At 42.9% G+C, this 22,471-nt stretch overlaps 1 protein-coding gene across 1 annotated transcript in view; it reads left to right on the forward strand.

The window, feature by feature from the left end:
• LOC123743785 (leucine-rich melanocyte differentiation-associated protein) overlaps positions 1 to 18,295 on the forward strand; it is a 394,708-nt gene extending 376,413 nt beyond the window's left edge. Inside the window, exon 7 of the mRNA XM_045722180.1 lies at positions 14,444 to 18,295. Coding sequence (XP_045578136.1) covers positions 14,444 to 14,523 — 80 coding nt within the window. The 3' untranslated portion in view covers positions 14,524 to 18,295. The remainder of the gene's footprint in view (positions 1 to 14,443) is intronic.
• Positions 18,296 to 22,471: the final 4,176 nt, after the last annotated feature.

Consider the following 22,471-nt stretch of genomic DNA (forward strand, 5'->3'; position numbering starts at 1 on the left):
TTAAGAGAGGGTTCAGGACAGCAGCGGTCAACTGCTAATTCATGTCTGGCCAGCAGAGAGAGAGATGTGGTTGTAGGAGGAACTGAACCGGCTGACAGACAGGGGTATGAGAGGGAGGTCAGAGAGAAGGCAGGGCTTTGAAAGATGGTTCACTGATCACGTATGATGTTAATTCAAAGTGTTTATTGAAATTCGGGTTGTTTTGTCTTTTGAAGTTGTCGAATGACCCAAGTGGTAGTTTTTTTAAAGGTCTCAGTATAAAAACAGTAATGATAACTATTTTATATTGTTAACACAACATTTCATGAATTTTAGTAGTCATTATCACATTTGCACAGTTGCATATTTTCTCTCTGTGACAATTGACCCAATTGGGTAACCAATCGCAGCGCTCCAATGGAACTCAACTGTCATCAAGTCCGACACTTCGGACATTGTTTGGTATCTCAGCTGGTTAGCTAGCTCTCAGTTTCATTGACCACCAAACATTGCTAACGCTAGCTAGCCAGCTAGCCACTTAATATAACTTGTTTTCTCAAAATGTGTTAGCTAGCTAAGTTAGGAGTTGTATTCATAACATGGCTATCTGCTGTCGACATCAGGATACGATTCGAGGGCAGTTGGCACCAAAAATGCTTAGTAGCTTTAACTGCATGCCAACAGTTCATTCAGAGTGGCTTGCCACACCACAAGCATAATTTTACCAGGTTCCTGTGAAGCAATTGTATTGACAGTCCACGACAACATACCCAAGAGTTTCCTGATTAGCAAGGGGTAGTCTGTGTTTAATTTAACCAAGAGGGGCGGGGCGGGGCTTAGCGAAGGGTTAATTGGTCACCCTTTTTGTGAACAGCACCTGTGGCATTTGCTCTTCTGGCCATGTTTGGCAGCCATCTTTGATTTGATGGAAATGCTGAATGACAGGTACTGTGGTGCCATTTTGCCCATTGATGCATGAAGTCCATCATACAGTCCTCATCATTCAGTTTAGAATTAACATGACATATAGTAGCTGACCTTGTTTCAGTATACAAAAGGTCACATTTGTTGGTTATATGTCTTACAGTCATTTTGTTTACTTCAATTATACCGTTTTTGCTTCCTGCTGGAAGCCTCTTAGTTGTCACTATTGGGCCATGCTAGAATGGACAGAAACACTGTGCTTTCTAATCACAAATGCTATTAACTAACCACTACAACTCACCTTAAATATCACATAACCTTACCCCTAACTTTAACACGAAATTAAGAACAAATAGCCCATATACAGTACTTGCCCGTTACTTTTGGCGATATTGCCATTTTTTTTTATTTCCAGCATGGCCTTCTAGCGCGTACTACCCTCTCCTCTTAGAAGAGTTTATGTGGTAATTATTGACCTGACAATGAGCTTCATTACCCACTCTCTTTCATGCTGTTTTGCCTGATAATTGTTATTTAATGTGTTCAGATACATTAATTCGTCCAATCATCCCCTCCTCCAATGTCAAAGCGATGAGAGTAAAGTCATCACTCTCTGGTGATTAATATACGGCTCCTTTGTTATTGAATCCTGTTCTAGTGATTAAACTGGAAGTGAGTGACTCGCCGACCGACCGACCGTTCTTATTAACGGGTCGATTAGCAAAAGCAGCCAAATTGCTAATTGCAGTTTTCAAATGTTGTTGGTTACAGAGGTTTGATCCACTTTATCTGTTTATTTTTTGTATTTTAATTAGAAATGTGGGGGGTAATGAATAATTCTATCAATCAGTGTCAAACACACCACCACCCTAACCGTGTTGCATCTGGTGATAAGTAGTCATGTTACCATGAGAACATTAGTGCCTATGACTAGGACTCTCCTCACTGTTTTCATGTGCTTTCAAGAATAGAGATAACCTTACCTTTTCAATAACTATTACGGTAATAGCCAGAGGTGTCATTCCCATGAGAAATTCCATCATTTGGTGTTTTGTTGATGGTGTTTTAAAACGCTGTCTCTGGAGCCGCTCCAGAATCTCCCAGAAATGTTCCATTGGTTGAGATCTGGTGACTGAGACGGCCATGGCATATGGCTTTCATCGTGTTCATGCTCATCAAACCATTCAGTGTCCACTCGTGCCCTGTGGATGGGGGCATTGTTCTCCTATGGGAGCATAGCCATGGTGGCCATATTATTGGCCTACCCAGCATTTTTGTACATAACCCTAAGCATGATGGGGTGTTACTTGTTTAATTAACTCAGGAACATATGTGGAAGAACCTGCTTTCAATATACTTTGTATCCACCCTTTGCCTTGATGACAGCTTTGCACACTCTTGGCATTCTCTCAACCACCTTCATGAGGTAGTCAGCTGGAATGCATTTCAATTAACAGGTGTGCCTTGTTAAATGTTAATTTGTGGAATTTCTTTCCTTCTTAATGCGTTTGAGCCAATCAGTTGTGTTGTGACGAGGTAGGGTTGGTGTAAAGAAGATAGCCCTATTTGGTAAAAGACAAAGTCCAGCTCAAATAAGCAAAGAGAAATGACAGTCCATCATTACTTTAAGACATGAAGGTCAGTCAATCTGGAAAATTTCAGTGCAGTCGCAAAAAACATCAAGCGCTATGAAGAAACTGGGTCTCATGAGGACCGCCACAGGAAAGGAAGACCCAGAGTTACCTCTGCTGCAGAGGAGAAGTTCATTAGAGTTACCAGCCTCAGAAATTGCAGCCCAAATAAATGCTTCACAGAGTAACAGAAACATCTCAACATCAACTGTTCAGAAAAGACTCAGTGAATCAGGCCTTCATGGTCGAACTGCTGCAAAGAAACCACTAATAAAGGACATCAATAAGGAGAAGAGACTTGCTTGGGCCAAGAAACACGAGCAATGGACATTAGACCAGTGGAAATCTGTCCTTTGGTCTGATGAGTCCAAATGTGAGCTTTTTAGTTCCAACCGCCGTGTCTTTGTGAGACGCAGAGTAGGTGAACGGATGATCTCTGCATGTGTGGTTCCCACCATGAAGCAAGGAGAAGGAGGTGTGATGGTGTGGCGGTGCTTTGCCGGTGACACTGTCTGTGATTTATTTTGAATTCAACGCACACTTAACCAGCATGGCTACCACAGCATTCTGCATCTGGTTTGCGCTTAGTGGGACTATCATTTGTTTTTCAACAGGACAATGACCCCAACACACCTCCAGGCTGTGCAAGGGCTATTTGACCAAGAAGGAGAGTGCCTCCATAATCACCCGACCTCAACCCAATTGAGATAGTTTGGGATGAGTTGGACAGCAGAGTGAAGGAAAAGCAGCCAACAGGAGCTCAGCATATGTGGGAACTCCTTCAAGACTGTTGGAAAAGCATTTCAGGTGACTACCTCGTGAAGCTGGTTGAGAGAATGGCAAGAGTGTGCAAAGCTTTCATCAAGACAAAGGGTGGTTACTTTGAAGAATAACATTTTGATTTGTTTAACATTTTTATGGTTACTATATGATTCCATATGTGTTATTTCATAGTTTGAATGTCTTCACTATTATTCTACAATGTAGAAAATAGTAAAAATTAAGAAAAGCCCTTGAATGAGTAGGTGTGTCCAAACTTTTGACTGGTACTGTAGTTGTTTGAAAAATGCAAAATTCTTCAACTTACGGACAGGGGGAATAGCCCCCCCCTCTGGACCACACCCAGTCATCCTCACGTACTTTGTGCCAGCTCAGAATTTTGGGGTGAATGACACCCCTGGTAATAACTACTTTTGATAGTGATAATCGAGTATTTTCAATATCAACAGTACATCTTAATACTTGTACCTACATAGGCTTACCTTTTCAATAACTCACTGTAACACCCACTTCTGATAATCGCGCTGTTACGATATGAATATTTTCAATATCCACATGTAAAATACTTGTTGTGTGCCTATAGTGATGTTTTACGTCCCCTGCTGTAGCCTACTGTATGCTGTAGACCCAGAGGATGGAGTACTTTAGTTCCAAGGGGATTACGTCTTTGTAAACTGCATGAGTCCCCCTGCGCCTCAAACGACTCCTCTCTTATCTACAGCCTCCAGAGCTACTGTGCATCGTGTACTCTCCCTCTCTCTCTGCTCTATTTACAATAAATGTCATTGGAATTAATTTCACTGTTTTATTTTTGTCATTAGGCCCCCCCCGTTGTCCCGACTGTAATCTTTTCTCCAGTCAAAATGTATGACCGCCGGAATTCAATTTCCTCCTCGTCCTTATAAGTTGGGGAGTACAAAGAGTGATAGGCCTTTATCAGTGGCGTAGTCCTAATTCAGACATCAATGAAGAATGTCACTCTGAGTTTACAATGTTTGATTCTGGTCATTCAGTGAGCTGACAGTACTGCGGTCATAACTCCCCAAGGTTACTATAGCTAACCTTATTAGATAGATATACTGTATCTGAAAAACTATTTGTTTTAAGTGCACTATAATGTATCATAACTAGAGCTAAACCACATAATCATGAAAAACTCATCACAACTCATCATGATAACTAAGCCTCTACATTCATAATGGAAACAACTTTATTATTTTCATTTGGTCAGAGACTTGTGTTTCCTACTACACCACTGTGTCTGTGAGTCTAAGTACTGAAGTGGGTCTGTGAGTCCATTAAGTCTATGAGTAAATAGATGTGTGTTGTGTTTTGGCCCAGTAAGGAGATTCATGTGGTAACATCAACCAGCTATTGATCTGGCCTTTTGAGTCATGACCTGGCAACCTTCTCCTGACAACCCATCCAGCCACAGCAACAGCAAATCCCTCAACACCTCTCCTTTCCAGTGACCGCTGTTCTTTCTCTCTTTCTTTCCCTTTCCCTCCACTTTTTTCCATCTTGTTTTCGCCTCCTATGCACATTTTTATCTGAGTTGTGCACACGGCTCTTAAATATGTCTCTGTCCCTCCTTTGTCTCCGTCTTGGACACCTTTTTACCCCAATAAATATAATTTGCAGTATGAATAAAAGTCCAAATCTGACAATAAAGTCAAAACAAACGGACAGTGAATTACTTCTGTGTGTGACGACAATTTCAAAAGAATTAGAATGAGAAATGATATTATATTCTCATATGCCTGAGGACGATGATGTTTGAATAGTCTGACATGCTAACCACAGACAGAGAGTAGCCTTACAGTATATGTCAGACTAACGTTGGAGCAATGTTTGGAAAGGTTGATATTACAACGCTACTCAATGTCAATGGGGGAAGTACTGAGTTCTGCATATCGTCTTGTTCCAGCGTGATGGACAGCCCTGTCAATGGGAAGTCTTGTTAGCTAAGGAGGGGATGCAAATCTGAATCAATTTAGCAATTCATAGATAATCTGGATGTAGTTCAAGGATAGCATTTGGCTTGTGACAAAAAAAAGATCTAGCCTAATTGACAGTATGACACAAAATATGTGTTATTAGAGTCAGGGTATTATGTCACAAATGATGTTTAACTATGCTAATACATAATCATAATAATACATATTTTATTTGTAATAGTAGTATGCCTTGTGGTGTCTTGTAGGACTCAAGAATTTCTTCTCTGTCTGATTTGTATGCAGTGTATTCCCCCTTTCCCCCTCCCTCCCTCTCTCACTCCCTCTCTCCCTCTCCTTCCCCCTCCCTCTCTCACTCCCTCTCTCCCTCTCCTTCCCCCTCCCTCTCTCACTCCCTCTCTCCCTCTCCTTACCCCTCCCTCTCTATCTCACTCCCTCTCTCCTTCTCGTTCCCCCTACCTCCCTTTCTCACTCCCTCTCTCCCTCTCCCTCTCCTTCCCTCCTCCTCCCTCTCTCCCTCCCTGCTCCCCAGCCTCTGCCTCTGCCTGGGTGAAAAATGGGGTGCATTTCCCTGATAGGCCGTGTGGATGTGGGGAGTGTAAATGGCTAATGAATTACAGATGAACATTGATGCAAATTAATCTTCCTGATGTACCTCCCTGGGTTATATGGCAGCCATTTAAAAGTTTAATCAATACACCAAAGTTGAGAACATGCAGCCGCTGCAGTAAACAGGGAGAAGGAGGAGGGGGAATAGGGAGGCCTGATTCCAGGGCATGCATCATAATGACAGGTATTTATGTTTAATGGACTAAATATTTTTTTATTGGAAAAGGACAAATTTAAGTGTGTAAGTTATTCTCTGGGCTTTCCCTCTGAGGCCTGCTGAGAGTTGGATGCCACCTTCTTTGTTAAGATGCACTGGGCTAATAGGCAGGGTTGAACACAGAATTACATAAGTTAGTTATATTCTTTATTACTCTTTCATCATGATGATCTACTGTAGGTCTTGTATATTGTTAGGTAAAATATATATTTATGACAATGGTTTCAAGGTTTATTCCATTTCACCTGGCAACTCTAAGGACTATACAGTATAATACTCCCTATTCATAATGGTCTATTCAAAGTCAGCCGCTCATCTCCTTGTCCCTAACAACAACATCAACAGATGGCTTTGATCATAAGTAGATCTGTAGTCTTACCCGGGCTATGCCTGAGATTCCAACACGTGTGTTTGTCAGGAGTCGTCAGTAGTTTGTGGTTTGCTTGGGGCTCAAACCTGACAACACACTAGACAGCACATGGGATCTGACCTGTTGATCTGCGGCCCAATTCTCACGCACGCACACACACACACACATACACACACAGAGGTCCTTCTCTCGTTTGATTTAATAGCTGACATAATCCAGGGTCTACGTTTAATAAGTTCCAGCCTATCTCTCTCTCTCTCTCCAGCTGTTTTGTGGATATGTATTCTCTGTAGAGAGTGAGGGATACTTATTAGCTAAGCTTTTCGCTTCAGAAATACCTCCGTCGGCAGAGGTCCAGACACAGTATTGCTTTACAGGTAGTAAAGTACACCAAGTAATCACCTAGTAAATATGACTTTTACTCTTCTCTTCCTTTCAACCCCATTTCTCGTTTTCCCTTTTCATAGCGGCTACTTTTTAATGTTCTTCCTTTTAAAATGGTTTTTCATGCTTGCATACCTAGCAACTGTTGTCATAATGGATATACAGATAATCAGAGATCTACTGTACCACCAACACACACCGATCATATTTACATCACATATCCTCATCATTATTATTTATTTATGTGCCACAATGTGGCTAGCTGTCCATTTGGGGCCGTATGTATCAAGTGGCTCAGAGTAAGAGTACTGGTCTAGGATCAGGTTACCCCTGTCCATATAATCATATTTATTGTGACCTGAATGGCAAAGCTAATCTTAAAATGAAGCACTCCTACTCTGAGATGCTTGATTCATACAACCCGTAATGTGTGTTTGTGAGGGGGGGAAACTCATTCTGATTGGCTGGTCCTGGCACCCCAGTGGCTGGGCCTTAGCCCTCCCAGGCTAAGTTAGTCATGTGAAATACATAGATTAGGGCCTAAGGAATTTATTTCAATTGACTGATTTCCTTCTATGAACTGTAATTCAGTAAAATCTTTGAAATTGTAGCATGTTACGTTTGTATTGTTTTTCAGTATACAGTGCATTCGGAAAGTATTCAGACCCCTTGACTTTTTCCACATTTTGTTACGTTACAGCCTTATCCTAAAATTGATTAAATAAATACAAATCTCATCAATCTACACATAATACCCCATAATGACAAAGCGAAAAAAAGGTTTTTAGGAAAGTTTGCAAATGTATAAAAAAAAAAAACTGAATTAACTTATTTACATAAGTATCAAACTCTTTACTATGAGACTCGTAATTGAGCTCAGGTGCATCCTGTTTCCATTGATCATCCTTGAGATGTTTCTACAACTTGATTGGAGTCCACTTGTGGTAAATTCAATTGATTGGACATGATTTGGAAAGGCACACATCTGTCTCTATAAGGTCCCACAGTTGACACTGCATGTCAGAGCAAAAACCAAGCCATGAGGTTGAAAGAATTGTCCGTGGAGTTCCAAGACAGGATTGTGTCGAGGCACAGATCTGGGGAAGGGTACCAAAACATTTCTGCAGCATTGAAGGTCCCCAAGAACACAGAGGCCTCCATCATTCTTAAATGGAAGAAGTTTGTAACCACCAAGACTCTTCCTAGAGCTGGCTGCTCGGCCAAACTGAGCAATCGGGGGAGAAGGGCCTTGGGCAGGGAGGTGACCAACAACCCGATGGTGACTCTGGCAGAGCTCCAGAGTCCCTCTGTGGAGATGGGAGAACCCTCCAGAAGGACAACCATCTCTGCAGCACTCCACCAATCAGACCTTTATGGTAGAGTGGCTCCACTCCTCAGTAAAAGGCACATGACAGCCTGCTTGGAGTTTTCCAAAAGGCACCTAAAGACTCTCAGACCATGAGAAACAAGATTCTCTGGTCTGATGAAACCAAGATTGAACCCTTTGGCCTTAATGACAAGCGTTACATCAGGAGGAAACCAGGCACCGCTCATCACCTGGCCAATACCATCGCTACGGTGAAGCATGGTGGAGGCAGCATCATGCTGTGGGGATATTTTTCAGCGGCAGGGACTGGGAGACTAGTCAGGATCGAGGCTAAGATGAACGAAGCAAAGTGCAGAGATATCCTTGATGAAAACCTGCTCCAGAGCGCTCAGGACCTCAGACTGGGACGAATGTTCACCTTCCAACAGGACAACGACCCTAAGCACACAGCCAAGACAAAGCAGGAGTGGCTTTGATCGAACATCGATCATCTCTGGAGAGACCTGAAAATAGCTATGCAGCAACGCTCCCCATCCAACCTGACTGAGCTTGAGTGGATCTGCAGAGAAAAATGGGAGAAACTCCCCAAATACAGGTGTGCCAAGCTTGTAGCGTCATACCCAAGAAGACTCGAGACTGTAATCACTGTCAAAGGTGCTTCAACAAAGTACTGAGTCTGAATGCTTATGTAAATGTAATATTATTATATATCTTTTTTTAATACATTTGCAAACATTTCTAAAAACCTGTTTTTGTTTGTCATTATGGGCTATTGTGTGTACTTTGATAAGGAAAAACAACAATTTCATCCATTTTAGGATAAGGCTGTAATGTAACAAAATGTGGAAAAAGTGAAACGGTCTGAATACTTTCCAAAGGCACTGGATATCCACATATAGTCTGCCAAAGTAGTGACTCAATCACATGATGTTGTGCTGGCCTGATAAACGGACAGCGGGAGATGGATAGTGTCCACTATAATAGGCCAGGCTCATACGAGGCCGTGCCCAAGCCCCATAACTCATTCTCTCACACAGCCTTATGGATGCCTGCCTCCAGACCCTTTGTCTTCTCCCTTCCATATTATCTCAGCCCTTTGAGATAATACGGAAAGTTTAATTGCATTGTTAATTGATTTTTTTCTCCACAGCATTATTACCCCTGATGGATTGTGGCACTGATGAAAACGTTGGTTGGTTGGCCGGAGGGATAGCGTGAGAGAGAAAGGGGAAGGGAGAGAAAGAGAGGAGATGGGAGTAGAGGAGAGAAAAAGAGGAGGGCGGAAGAGGAGAAGAGGAGAGGTAGAGAGAAAAATAGAGGGGATAGAGAGGAGAGATGCGCCTGGTGGAGAATAGATAACCTTGATGTTAAGAGCTACATCCTTCGGATATGTCTTTCCTTGACATATTGATGGCCCTTGAAGAGAGAGGAGCTGATTGTATGCAGGGAGCAATCATTAAACCCACTCCAGCTCTCTCCCTCCCTTCCTCTCCCTTTGTCTTTTCTCTCTCTCTCTCTCTCTCTCTGTCTCTCTCTCTCTCTCTCTCTCTCTCTCTCTCTGTCTGTCTGTCTCTCTCTCTCTCTCTCTCTCTCTCTCTCTCTCTCTCTCTCTCTCTCTGTTGATTCATTTGTTGATTTACGTAGAGGTCTTTGTTAAGCAGTAGGTCTCACTAGCTTATGGCTGTAGTGATTCTTCAATCCCTTTAACTGACTTCCTAAACCTCTCCTTCCTATGTGCAGTTGTAACTTCATTTCAAGGTTTGTTATCTGTTGTGTGTCATAGGGATTTCTGTGTATGCAGTTGTTGGTTGTGTATTACTTGAGCGATACAATATACTTTACTCCCCTTTAAAGAAGGATATATTGTACTCCCCTTTAAAGATATAGATACTGTAGTCCCCTTTTAAAAATAATATAGATACTGTACTTCCCTTTAAGAACAGTAGAGATACTATACTTCCCTTTAAGAAGAGTAGAGATACTGTACTACCCTTATAAAAGAGCAACAAGGTGCAGGGTGTGCGTGACATTCTGTGCAGAACAAAGGCCTGAGTGTTCGTCTGCCAGAGGATCCATGATGGAAACATTAGCTTCCCACGTCACTGATCTAATCTGTCACTTTAATGGGTGTTCACTGTTCTCAGGGATCTCTCTCTCTCTCTGTGCGTGTGGGCGTGCATGTGCATGCATGTGTGCCTATCTGTGTCAGTCAGTCATGGGACACAGATATTATATACATGACACCAGTATCAGCTCATCAAACTGTTCCCACTGGCCTGAGGAGGCCTCATAAGGAATTATGTAAGTCTTTGACTTCTTCCCCCTCTACCTTCTTTCTCTCTCTCTCCATCCTCCAATAATATGTTGGATTCTAGCTGTTGGGGGACTGATGGAGTTAGGGGTGTGTAGAGTAGCCTGCTCTTTATCACACTTCACAGCCTGCCAGGTTATACTGAACACATGTGCACGCACACACACACACACACACACACACACACACACACACACACACACACACACACACACACACACACACACACACACACACACACACACACACACACACACACACACATATACACACACACACCCCCTGCAGCCAGTCGTTGGCCAGGAAAGCAGACTCCATCTCTTTGTTTTCTCATCACTCTCTATCTATCTGTCTATCTTCTCTGCTCCCCCCCCCCCTGTCTGGCTTCCTCTGGCATGCCCAGATGTCTCTGTTTAAAGCACTGTGGGAGAATCAGAGCTCACAGCCCTCTGATTGGTGCTAGGGAAACTTGGATCAGGGTTTTTGTGCAGTCATCAATTTGTGTACTGTTGACCCACAATTTGTTTGTAACTAATTTATTTGATCCAGCCCTATTCTAAACAAATACTTTTCTTGTATTTCATTGTATTTCTTTTTTGTATTTCTTCGTGAACTGTCAGTTGTCACTCTCTACATCTCAGTAGGTAACCTGTGAAGGGCCCTAGCCTCCTTGCTATATCTCTCAAGGGGTCTATGTAGGGTATGTGAAGAGCCCTAACTCCAGACCTTGGGCTGTGTAGGTAACATCTAAAGGTCTGTGTCCTTCAGTAGGTAAGCTGTGAAGGGCCCATCCCTCCTCTGATCACAGTGCTATAAGACCATGTGAGTTGTGTGGTGTGGAGCCCAGTCTCCCACCGTGGCACCTGTATCCCCAGGCAAACTGTCTGAACCGGGCAGGGAGCAGGCAGGCAGGCAGGCATGGGGATTTTATCGGAGGTGACAGCTCCTCACACTTGAGTGTTTGGATCACCTCAAGTAGCTGGGCTATGAGGGGAATGAGAGCCGCTCCACTACAAAGTCCAGATTTAGATTGACTGAGCTTGTCCCCGGGCCTGTGTTCTGCACGGCTCCCCAACCTGACACAACACACACATTCACTACTGCTGGGATGAAGACTGCTGCACTGTCTGTCTGCCTGCTGCACTGAACTGACATCAGGGGTTGTGTGTGTATGTGTGTGTGTTTCCGCGCGTGTGCGTGTGTGCCCGTGTCCATTCAAGTTTGTGTGTGTGTGTGTGTGTGTGTGTGTGTGTGTGTGTGTGTGTGTGTGTGTGTGTGTGTGTGTGTGTGTGTGTGTGTGTGTGTGTGTGTGTGTGTGTGTGTGTGTGTGTGTGTGTGTGTGTGTGTGTGTGTGTGTGTGTGTGTGCGTGCGTGCGTGCGTGCGTGCGTGCGCGCGTGCGTGCGTGCGTGCGTGCGTGCGTGTGTGTGTTAGTGGGGCTACTTTGAAGACAGAGAGTTAGAGAGCGGTGGTGTGTCAGGTTTGGTTAGAATGGAGGTTGGCGTTGGAATATGCTTGGCACTAATATGGCACCAGTATCTCTGTCCCCATCTCTGCTTTCTGTCACTATGTGCCATTCTGGTCCCTGTCTCTCTTCTGCCCTGACAATGTCTCCTCCGATTAAGTGATTGGCTATATCGCTCTGAGCAGCCCTCAACTGTTTCTGACATCCTTACCCTCTCCTTTCTTCTGCTCTCATTTCCTCTCCTCTCATTTCCTCTGCACTCCCCCCTTCTCCTCTCCTTTCCTCCCCTTCCCTCAGAATAGAATACAACTTTATTGTCCATCTGTTACAACCTCCTCTACTAATGCTCTTGATGTTTATTTAAGAAGTGTGTTGATATCAGAGGATGTATCGGTCCTTCTGTCAGAGGGTCGTTGACGGCGCTAATGCCACTTGTCCTTGCCGAGCGGTGACACCTAGCTAGCTGTAGCTGCATCTCCGCCGCATTCGTCAAGTAGTGCTCTGCTGAGCGCTGTGACATCATAGCTAGGAAAGGGTATGGACAGAGTCGACCATTTTGTTTTACAGTGTAACCCTTGGAGGAATAGCAGAGGGTAAATGAATTCCTTTGTTGTAGTTATTTTGTTTTTTACAAAGCTACTAACTCGTACCATATTGAATTTCATGAATAAAACAGTCTTCACCTTGTCTTTAGATTAACAGATATATGATAAATAAGATAATAAATGTGTGGATTTTCATTGTAGCTTTTTTGTTGTTGCAGACATTGATTGGATCAATGAGCCATACAGTAGGTCAGAGTTCAGCTTTGTTGTTTAGGGCAAGTACAAACATCAAACATCTCCCATACGTACTATGTTTCTCTACACATCTTTGGTATAACATTAAGTATTTAAAGATTATGTCAAGGCCATGGGTCATTTTACTATATGTTAATATTGATTGTGATACAAAGCAAATGAATGATACATATGATCAGTAGTCATATGAAAATGCAACAAACACACACACACACACACACACACACACACACACACACACACACACACACACACACACACACACACACACACACACACACACACACACACACACACGTGTTTGTGTGTATGGGTGGAGTGGAGGCAGGGCTAGGGTTGTGTGCTTGTTACTGTCTAGACATCGCCCTGAGGCCAAATGCTGTTTCCCCCGCTGTTCCTCAACTTGAGAAGGATACTCATCCTCCACACACACACATACGCGCGCACACACACATGCACACACACACATCACAGATGGGATAAGACAGATAGTGACAGATAATAAACTATTATAATAATCATATCTATATTATAGTTGTGTATACTGTTGTTTCAATAGCTAAATGAAGATGTATATCAAATATTTGAGATTATATAAAATAAACAGCATTGTGGAATAGACAGAGAAATCAATTTGCAGACACTCAAGTTCATTTTTCAACCACCTTTATTTAACCAGGTTGGCCAGTTGAGAACAAGTTCTCATTTACAACTGCGACCTGGCCAAGATAAAGCAAAGCAGTGCGACACAAACAACACAGAGTTACACATGGGATACACAAACGTACAATCAATAACACAAAAATCTATATACAGTGTGTGCAAATGTAGTAAGATTAGGTAGGTAAGGCAATAAATATGCCATAGTGGTGAAATAATTACAATTTAGTGCAGAAGATGATGTGCAAGTAGAGATACTGGGGTGCAAAAGAGCAGAAAGAAAAAAAAGAACAGTATGAAGATGAGGTAGTTGGGTGGGATATTTACAGATGGGCTGTGTACAGGTGCAATGATCGGTAAGCTGCTCTGACAGCTGATGCTTAAAGTTAGTGAGGGAGATATAAGTCTCCAGCTTCAGTGATTCTTGCAATTCGTTCCAGTCATTGGCAACAGAGAACTGGAAGGAAAGGCGGCCAAACGAAGAGTTGGCTTTGGGGATGACCAGTGAAATATACCTGCTGGAGCTCGTGCTACGGGTGGGTGTTGCTTTGGTGACCAGTGAGCTGAGATAAGGCGGGGCTTTACCTAGCAAACTTATAAATGACCTGGAGCCAGTGGGTTTGGCGCCAAATATGAAGCGAGGGCCAGCCAACGAGAGCATACAGGTCGCAGTGGTGGGTAGTATATGGGACTTTGGTGACAAAACGGATGGCTCTGTGATAGACTACATCCAATTTGCTGAGTAAAGTGTTGGAGACTATTTTGTAAATGACATCGCTGAAGTCGAGGATCGGTAGGATAGTCAGTTTTACGAGGGTATGTTTATCAGCTTAAGCAAAGGAGGCTTTGTTGCGAAATAGGAAGCCAATTCTAGATTTAATTTTGGATTGGAGACGCTTAATGTGAGTCTGGAAAGAATAGTGATGCTAGACGGGCGGGCTGTATAGAATGGCTATAAACATCAGGTTTAATCCATCCACAGGTAAATCTGAATTGGACTAGCATTTTAATATTCTTCTTCTTCCACTTCCAGGTGTGTTCGCCAAGTGCCGTTACGTCTACTATGGAAAGCATTCGGAAGGCAACCGATTCATCCACAATGACCAACTCTGATGGACCGACAGAGAGACGCAAACACATGCACACAAGCATCATTATACAAGTCGTTAAATAAAAATTCAAACATCTTCATTAAAATGTCTCTTCCATAACCTATACTGTCACTCTCAGACCCCAGTCCTTGGGCCGTATCTATCAAGCTTCTCAGAGTAGGATTGCTGATCTAGAATCAGTTTTCAATCATGAATGAGATTATATGCACAGGGGGGACCTGATCCTAGGTCAGCATCCTAGTCTACGCTTTATGAATACGGGCCTTGTAGCGTAGTGGCCTGGTCTCCTCCTCCTCCGCTGAGCTGTGGCTGGCTCTCCTGTCAGCTCCACTCTCCTGCCCCAGAGTGAACATTGACACTCACGTTGACATAATTGCATTCAAGCAGCAGTGCTCCACATACACACAACCATATACAAAAATGCATGCATGCACGCACACACACCCACAGAACTGTTCACGCAAGCGCACACACTCTCTCTCTTTCACACCCACCCACCCAAACACACACACCCCGTGGCCACGGTGATGGACAGCTCCAGCCAAGCGGCTGATTTGACAGCCACAGCAGCCATGATGGATCACCCGTCCCCTACCGCCACTCATCAGGGGTCAGAGGTCAAACCTGATGCCTCACTGGGCCTGTGTGAGTGTGCATGTGTGAGGGGGACAGGGGACTGGGGCGTAATGATGTATATTTCGAAATGTAAGTATACAGTAAATTTCACTTTTAGAGTGGCAGCTAGGAGAAAGAAAGAGAGATACAACATAAAACTAATAAAGTTTTTAAAACCTTTACAATTCCCACCCCTATGTCCACCTAGAGATAAATGATATAAGATAGGTAGATGTTTCCACCTGGCACATCTCCATCTTGTCTAAATTGGGGCTTGAGAATGTTAACACAGGGGATTAGAGAGAGGGTGGGGGCAATGCCAGACAGGAGAGGAGGAGGAGGGGGGGTAAATGAAAGTATAGGAAAGTTAGGATAACTTTTCTCAAGGAGTCCACCCTTGTGGTTCTGAAGCTGTATTTGAATGGATACAGGGCTTGCCTGCAAGAGTAACAACACTTCACAACTTTTCACTTACCAAATGTGTTTAGAGTTATGCTGTTGGCAGATATATTTTACTATGGTCTGTTTTTAATGGAAATTAATCAGTTTAGTATTCAATTATTGCATGATAATGTATAATTTGAAGAGATGTTATATTTTCAAATGCACAGTGAAAAGACAATCCAACATTCCAATATAAGCTTAAATAAAGAACACATTAGAGACCAAAGAAACATTCAACCTCAAACACTGTCAAATAGTTTCACTAAATTAGATTATCAAAATTCTGGTAACAAAATGTCCAGGTTATCCAGAAATCCTAGTTGGAGGATTCCTGCTTATTCCCGTTGATCTTCCTACCGGGATTTATTGAAATCTAGAGATTTTGGGGATGGTTACCAGAATTTTGCAACTCTGAATGTTCTATTGAAACTGAGATTAATCATTTCATTTTAATATCATATTAGTATGGAATTAAATTGTTAGTTCATTGTGATTTATGAATATTACCTCAATGGGGTTATGAAGGATTCAGAAGGCATGCTTTTAACATATTATAGTATCATTATAGTATCATAGTTAGGAACTATATTCCCAGATCTTTAAAATGTATGATACTTTTTCCTGAATATAAACTTCTAACATTTGTGAATCATGTATACTGACCCAAAATATTAACGCAACGATTTTACTGAGTTACAGTTCATATAATGAAATCAGTCAATTCAAATAAATTCATTTTGGCCCCAATCTATGGATTTCACATGACTGGGCATGGACGCATCCTTGGGTGGGCCTGGGAGGGCATAGGCCCACCCACTTAGGAGCCAGGCCCAGGCAATCAGAATTATTTTTTCCCCACAAACGGGCTTTATTACAGACAGAAATACTCCTCAGTTTCATCAGCTGTCCGGGTGGCTGGTCTCAGACGATCCCGCAGGTGAAGAAGCCGGATGTTGAGGTCCTGAGCTAGCGTAGTTAGATGTGGTCTGCGGTTGTGAGGCTTGTTGGACGTACCGCCAAATTCTCTAAAATGGCGGAGGCGGCTTATGGTAGAGGAATGAACATTCAATTCTCTGGCAACAGCTCTGGTGGACATTCCTGCAGTCAGCATGCCAATTGCACGCTCTCTCAAAACTTGAGGCACTTGTCGACGTTTACAAAGTTTGCGTAGAAAATAGATTTGACAATTGCCTGCTAGGGTGCATTTGTATTTAACAAACAGCTGGACGTAATGACGTCACACCTAAAACAAATTACAGTGCCGGGCGGTATGCCGTATATACCGTATACTGGGGTTTTTGGAAATAGCCACAGATGGTTTTTCAATAGTGTTGAAACGATTTCTTCCCAATTTAAAAAAAAAAAGTGAATATTTGTAGCTACTTTTTAAGTAAATACCTGCAGTCAACTTGTGAAATGCTTTAGGAGATAAAGAAGATCACCTTCTTCATTTCACCTGTCATATAATTTTTCATTATGAAGCTTACCGGTAGTCCCCAGTCACGTGGTGTGTGTTTACAAGCACACAATGACGAGAGACCGGAGCCTTTTAAGTGACTGGAATTCCCAACTAAATGTTTGCCAGTCTTATAACTATTAAGTTAACGGTCTAAAATGTGCTAAATGCTCTCTAGTTTTGCATTTGGTTTGCTAATTTAGTAGCTAGTTAGCTATCTCGCTAGCTAAGTGGTAAGCTTCTTCCAAAATCAAGCTTCGCTTGGTAACAGCAGAGAATCCCCTCCTGGATCAAGAGCCTTGCTGTCTAATATTTGTTTTGTGCATGCAGCAATCTGTGAGTAGCCTTTTTCAGTTACTTGTATAAATTTATGAGCTAGAATATCTGTCCTGCAAATACTTTTGGTCAGAGACTGCATAAAATGTTGGCAATGTGCTCGTTAGGATTTAGTTTGCATTCTCTATGGGATTTTACATGTACTTATTAGCATTGATAACCTTCAGATTACAAAGGCTCAGTGGGGTTTTAAATAGCACCTGTTGTGGTCAGTGCTGGTATTACCGCATTTCCCCGGTATGGCATAAGGTCGGTATGAAGGTATGACAATCTGGATACAGAGTTGAATAAAAATGAAGTGGTTGAAGTGTTTCTATTACCCATTTATGCATTAGATAGCCTATAAGCCCTCCCATTGTCATGTGCCAACATAACGCCACGGTTCCGTGCCATGGTGAAACTTGTACTCCTGTAGAGCTGAAATAATTGGATGGTGAAACTTGCATCCAGCCAACCAGAACAGCAAGGCGAAGCAGTTCAGCCATTCTTGAAAGTCAGGACAAATCTTACAAATAAACGTTATTTTTATCGTTGAAAAATAGATTTAGCAGGTAGTAAGTATTTAGAATGAAATGTAGAGTGGAGCTTCATAGTTACGTGTTGACATCACATGCCCCGCGTACCTTAAAAATGATTCGGCAATGATCATTTATTCTAAAAACATATTTTCCATCATCATTTGTCGCAGTAAATAAAGTTAGGCAAAATAATATGTTTCCTATATCTGACGTTACCATTACACATGTAGTAATGATTGTTTTTGCGACATTGCTTTTGTGAAATAAACCTGGAAACCTGCCTAATGTAATTTTATTATCTGCAATTTTGAAATGAGGCAATGCTGTTTTAGATGATCCCAAGTACATTTTGTATTACCCTTTAAAGGTCACTCTACCTTTATTGATTAAAACATTTTACTTGAGCTGTGTTGCTCTGTGTCTACATGGTTATTGGAAATGTCAAATTGTGGCATTCACATATTCCATCAAATTTGACTGAATATAACACATGCTTGTTATTGGTCCAAATCAAATTCTAATGTTGAGGTCTGGACAGCCACTTCCCTCCACGTCGTCTCTTTTGTTTTGACATATTCGCTTGCACTTCTACTCAATTACCATCTCCTCCTGCTCCTCTATTCCTGTCATTACTGTAAGAGGTAACTGTCTTCCACATTAGCCCAAACAGATCAGGGGGATGTGAGAGGGAGCACTTGGAGCTTCAGTCCTGCTTATCAATCTAACAGACAGACAGATGACAGAAAGGTCAAAGATAGCCCCACACTGTATGTTCAGGGTGTGCGTGCGTGTTTGCGTGGATCCTTGTGTGTTCCTGCGTACGTCTGTGTGCTGCTTCCTCCTACGAGACCATGCATCTGTAACGTTGGGGAGGCCGGTCACTAGTGGCAGCGTTTCAGAATGACAAGGTTTATTTGTGCGTGTTGTGATATGTTCAGAGGAAACCGGCCCTGACAGCTGGTGGAGGCAGGAAGAGGGGAGCCACAACAAGTTTCCCCCGCCCGGCAACACAAAATGTCATCCTTCCCCTGGCTGCTTCTCTCCTCACCCTCCCCGCACGCGCCAGCCCAACCATCCTGCTGAAAAGAGCAGACATTTAAAACTTTGTGACATGTGTCACAGGCACTGCCATTGAGCCAGTGCTGCTGACGGAGCTGGAATTGACAGGCCGGGAGCCACCGGAGCTGGCTGGAGGACACACCGAGTTTGGTGTGTGTCACTTCCCATCCTCGTCAGAGCACAGAGCACAGCCGCATCCCCAGCACACAAACTACTGCATTATGAGATGGGCAGGGAGGGCGACAGCGTGCAGCAGCGTGTAGACATCTGCCTTACTGACATAAACTTTGTGTGTGTGTGTGTGTGTGTGTGTGTGTGTGTGTGTGTGTGTGTGTGTGTGTGTGTGTGTGTGTGTGTGTGTGTGTGTGTGTGTGTGTGTGTGTGTGTGTGTGTGTGTGTACTGACATGAGACTGACATGGTGGTACAGCAGACTAATTAAGGTATAAACCACAGAACAACCTGTGGGCGATGCCCTGTGTGTCCCGCATCTGCAGTGGATCCTGGGCACCTCCTGGGTCCGTGTGGACTCTGGATGACTCTGGCAGCCAGGGGAAATGAATTTAAGCTGCAGACACTTTGCCTGCGGATACAGGTGCCACGTGGGAGACTGTGCTCCACACTACACGACTCACACTGTCTCTTTGCACTGTGTTTAAATGAGTGCTGGGCCTTTCACAGCTTACCTACTGGGGGATAGAGCCCTTTACATATTACCTACAGGTGTGTGTGTAAGTTAGAGGATGATTGCGGGGGATACTGGAGGACAGGCTCATTTTAATGGCCTGAATAGAAAGGTATCAAACACATGATTTCTTGTTAAACATGGAAGCTTGTAATATGACCTTGACCCTTGAATCTTGAACCTATGATGCACATTGGCCAATGTAAGCTCAAATAACTTGCATTTTCTACCATCTGTGTTGACTGTGAGTCATATTATTCAGGAGAGTAAAGTGCTGTGAGCTGTATGGCAGAGACACAGCACCCTTCACCCCTCGTCTCCCCAACAGGCACAGCGCAGACTGACTGGCTGTCACAGGAACTTAGTCCACATCATCTCTAGTCATCAGACAACAGGCCTCAGCCCGCTGAGTGATTGACACAAGCAAATGCAAATTCACAGAGACAGGAAGGAAAAAAATAACAAGAGCGGTGTTGGTGAGTGACAGTTGGCCACTGATAGCACATAAGCTAACAGGGTTGTGGATGGATGGGGCAAGCTTTAGAGCTAGGTGTCCTTTAGTCCTTTCTCTCTCGCTTCCTCCATCTCTCTCTCTCTGTTGCTCTCTATCTCTCTCCATCTCTTGCTCCCTCTCGCTCTTCTCTTGGTCTCTCGCTGTACCCCCCCCCCCTCTCTTTCTCTCTGCACCTGAAGACATCCGTCCATCTGCCAAATCCTCCTTCATCAAGTGCTGTCCAGAGGAGGTGAGAAAAGGCCTTATTTCCGGGCGTCGTTTCAGATGAGTAGCATGTCTCATTGAGGGGAAGGAAGACGATGTAATTAGCTTGTCAGTCTGCTTCAGGCTCAGCTCGCTATCCCCCTCTATCTTTCTCTCTCTCTCTCTGCCAAAAAAAGATGGACAGAGTGACACCAGAGCTCACAGCCAGTTGATAATGTGGCAATTAATGTCATAAATAATTCCAATTGCCAATTCCATCAGAATAGACTGTAGGTGCTTTAAAAGAGAAGAGTAGTCCCTTTTCATTTCCTCTAATAACCATCATCTTTCCACTTTCATTATGAGCCCTTAATACATGATGATGTGATATGACCTCGCAATCTGTCAGACATCATTTTATTTGGGCACAAACCAAGACACAATGACAATGCATGATAATGGATGTGTATTTTGTCGTTTTTACCTTAAGCACATCATGAGAACATACTGTAGGGCAAGAATAGCGACCATTTCTGAAATGTCATTGACTTGTACTTGTCAATGAGAAATATAGCTGTATTATAAAAGTAATCTAATTTGGTAAGAAAGACTTATGTGAGAGAAATCAATGTGAAGTGATATTTGAAAGGTTGCTAAAGCTCAAGGAAGACTGAATATTGATCCAGCACTGACATACAGTATATGTGTGGGAAAATCCTTCCAAAAATCCTTCCTCAGTCTGGATCTTCAGAAAACAGGTATATCGATCCCGTCAGGTGAGTATAGGCCAGGTTTACAGTATGTACTGTAATACATGCGTCTGTATCGTCCCAGTTTGGTGAATAATATTCACTGAGCATACAGGGTAACACTTTACCTAACTACACATTAATAACTGTAATAACGACATTGTAGTCTTCGACAGGTAATCCAGTTGAGGTGAATATTTTCAGGTGCAATGAGTGGCTATAAGGCCATAAGTTTTTCCTGACCCCCTGACCTGACCAGGTAAAAAGGCCCTAGTTACTGTACATGGGATATTGCTAAGGTTTTTTCTTGCTTGGATCACCCAGCGCTATACTACAGTACTGCAACTGCTTTTTATCCGCAGCATCAGTGACTTGTGTAATCTCATTTGTCTCCCTAAGTCAAGCTACTCTAAATGGCCCACATTTGAGTGACACTAAACTCCTTCCTCGGAAATGTATGAGCAAATAAAATGAGCTCAGCACATGTAAAGGCCCTGGTAATGCATTGTAAAACACCGTTAAACACTTCAGATGTATCTTTGGGACCCAGGAAGGTCGCCGTGGCGGTAATATATTGTTATAATGTCTCAAGGTCGTGTCAGTTTTGCCTACCTAATGCATGGATTCCTGTTACTCACACAGACTCCAATCATCCCTGCGGAGCCTTGGGATGAACATTTGACTAAGTAAATCAGCCAACATCCTGGCATTTCTATTACCTTCTTATGTGCTACTGACAGAGGAGATGAATAATACCAAATAAAAACACATGGCTGTAGATCATATTTACAACTGCTCAGAGTGAGCCAGGTGCTCAGGATACTGCAGTCTGTTAGCTGGTATAGTATTTGTCATCCTGTAGTCAGTATACAATAGTTGTGTGTGTGTGTGTGTGTGTGTGTGTGTGTGTGTGTGTGTGTGTGTGTGTGTGTGTGTGTGTGTGTGTGTGCGTGCGTGCGTGCGTGCGTGCGTGCGTGCGTGCGTGCGTGCGTGCGTGCTAGAAGTGTGATTTTGACGTTGATGCTTAGCTTCAGTGCTTCCTCTCATCCCACCTGTCACTGTAATTATTGTGCTATTTATTGCATGAGAATCATTTTGTTTGAATAAAGAATTTAAATGACTCTTTTAATGTAATTAATGTAGCTATCCCGAGGGTGTACATAGTTACCACATTCATGAATATATTATATTAATACATGTCAGTGTCAATGGTGACCCTTGTATGGCAACAGTACTGTATGTGTTTTATTCATTTTCAATTAATTGTATTTGATTGAATTTCATTACATTTTTTGTTATTTACTAATGTTTTTAGTCACCATAAAGTCATATTCTCCTAAATGTATCTAATAAAAGTGCTGTAAAGTAATGGTAGATGTCAGGTTCCTATGG

Source organism: Salmo salar, chromosome ssa01, assembly GCF_905237065.1.
Source record: "Salmo salar chromosome ssa01, Ssal_v3.1, whole genome shotgun sequence".
In the NCBI taxonomy this organism is placed as follows: Eukaryota; Metazoa; Chordata; class Actinopteri; order Salmoniformes; family Salmonidae; genus Salmo; species Salmo salar.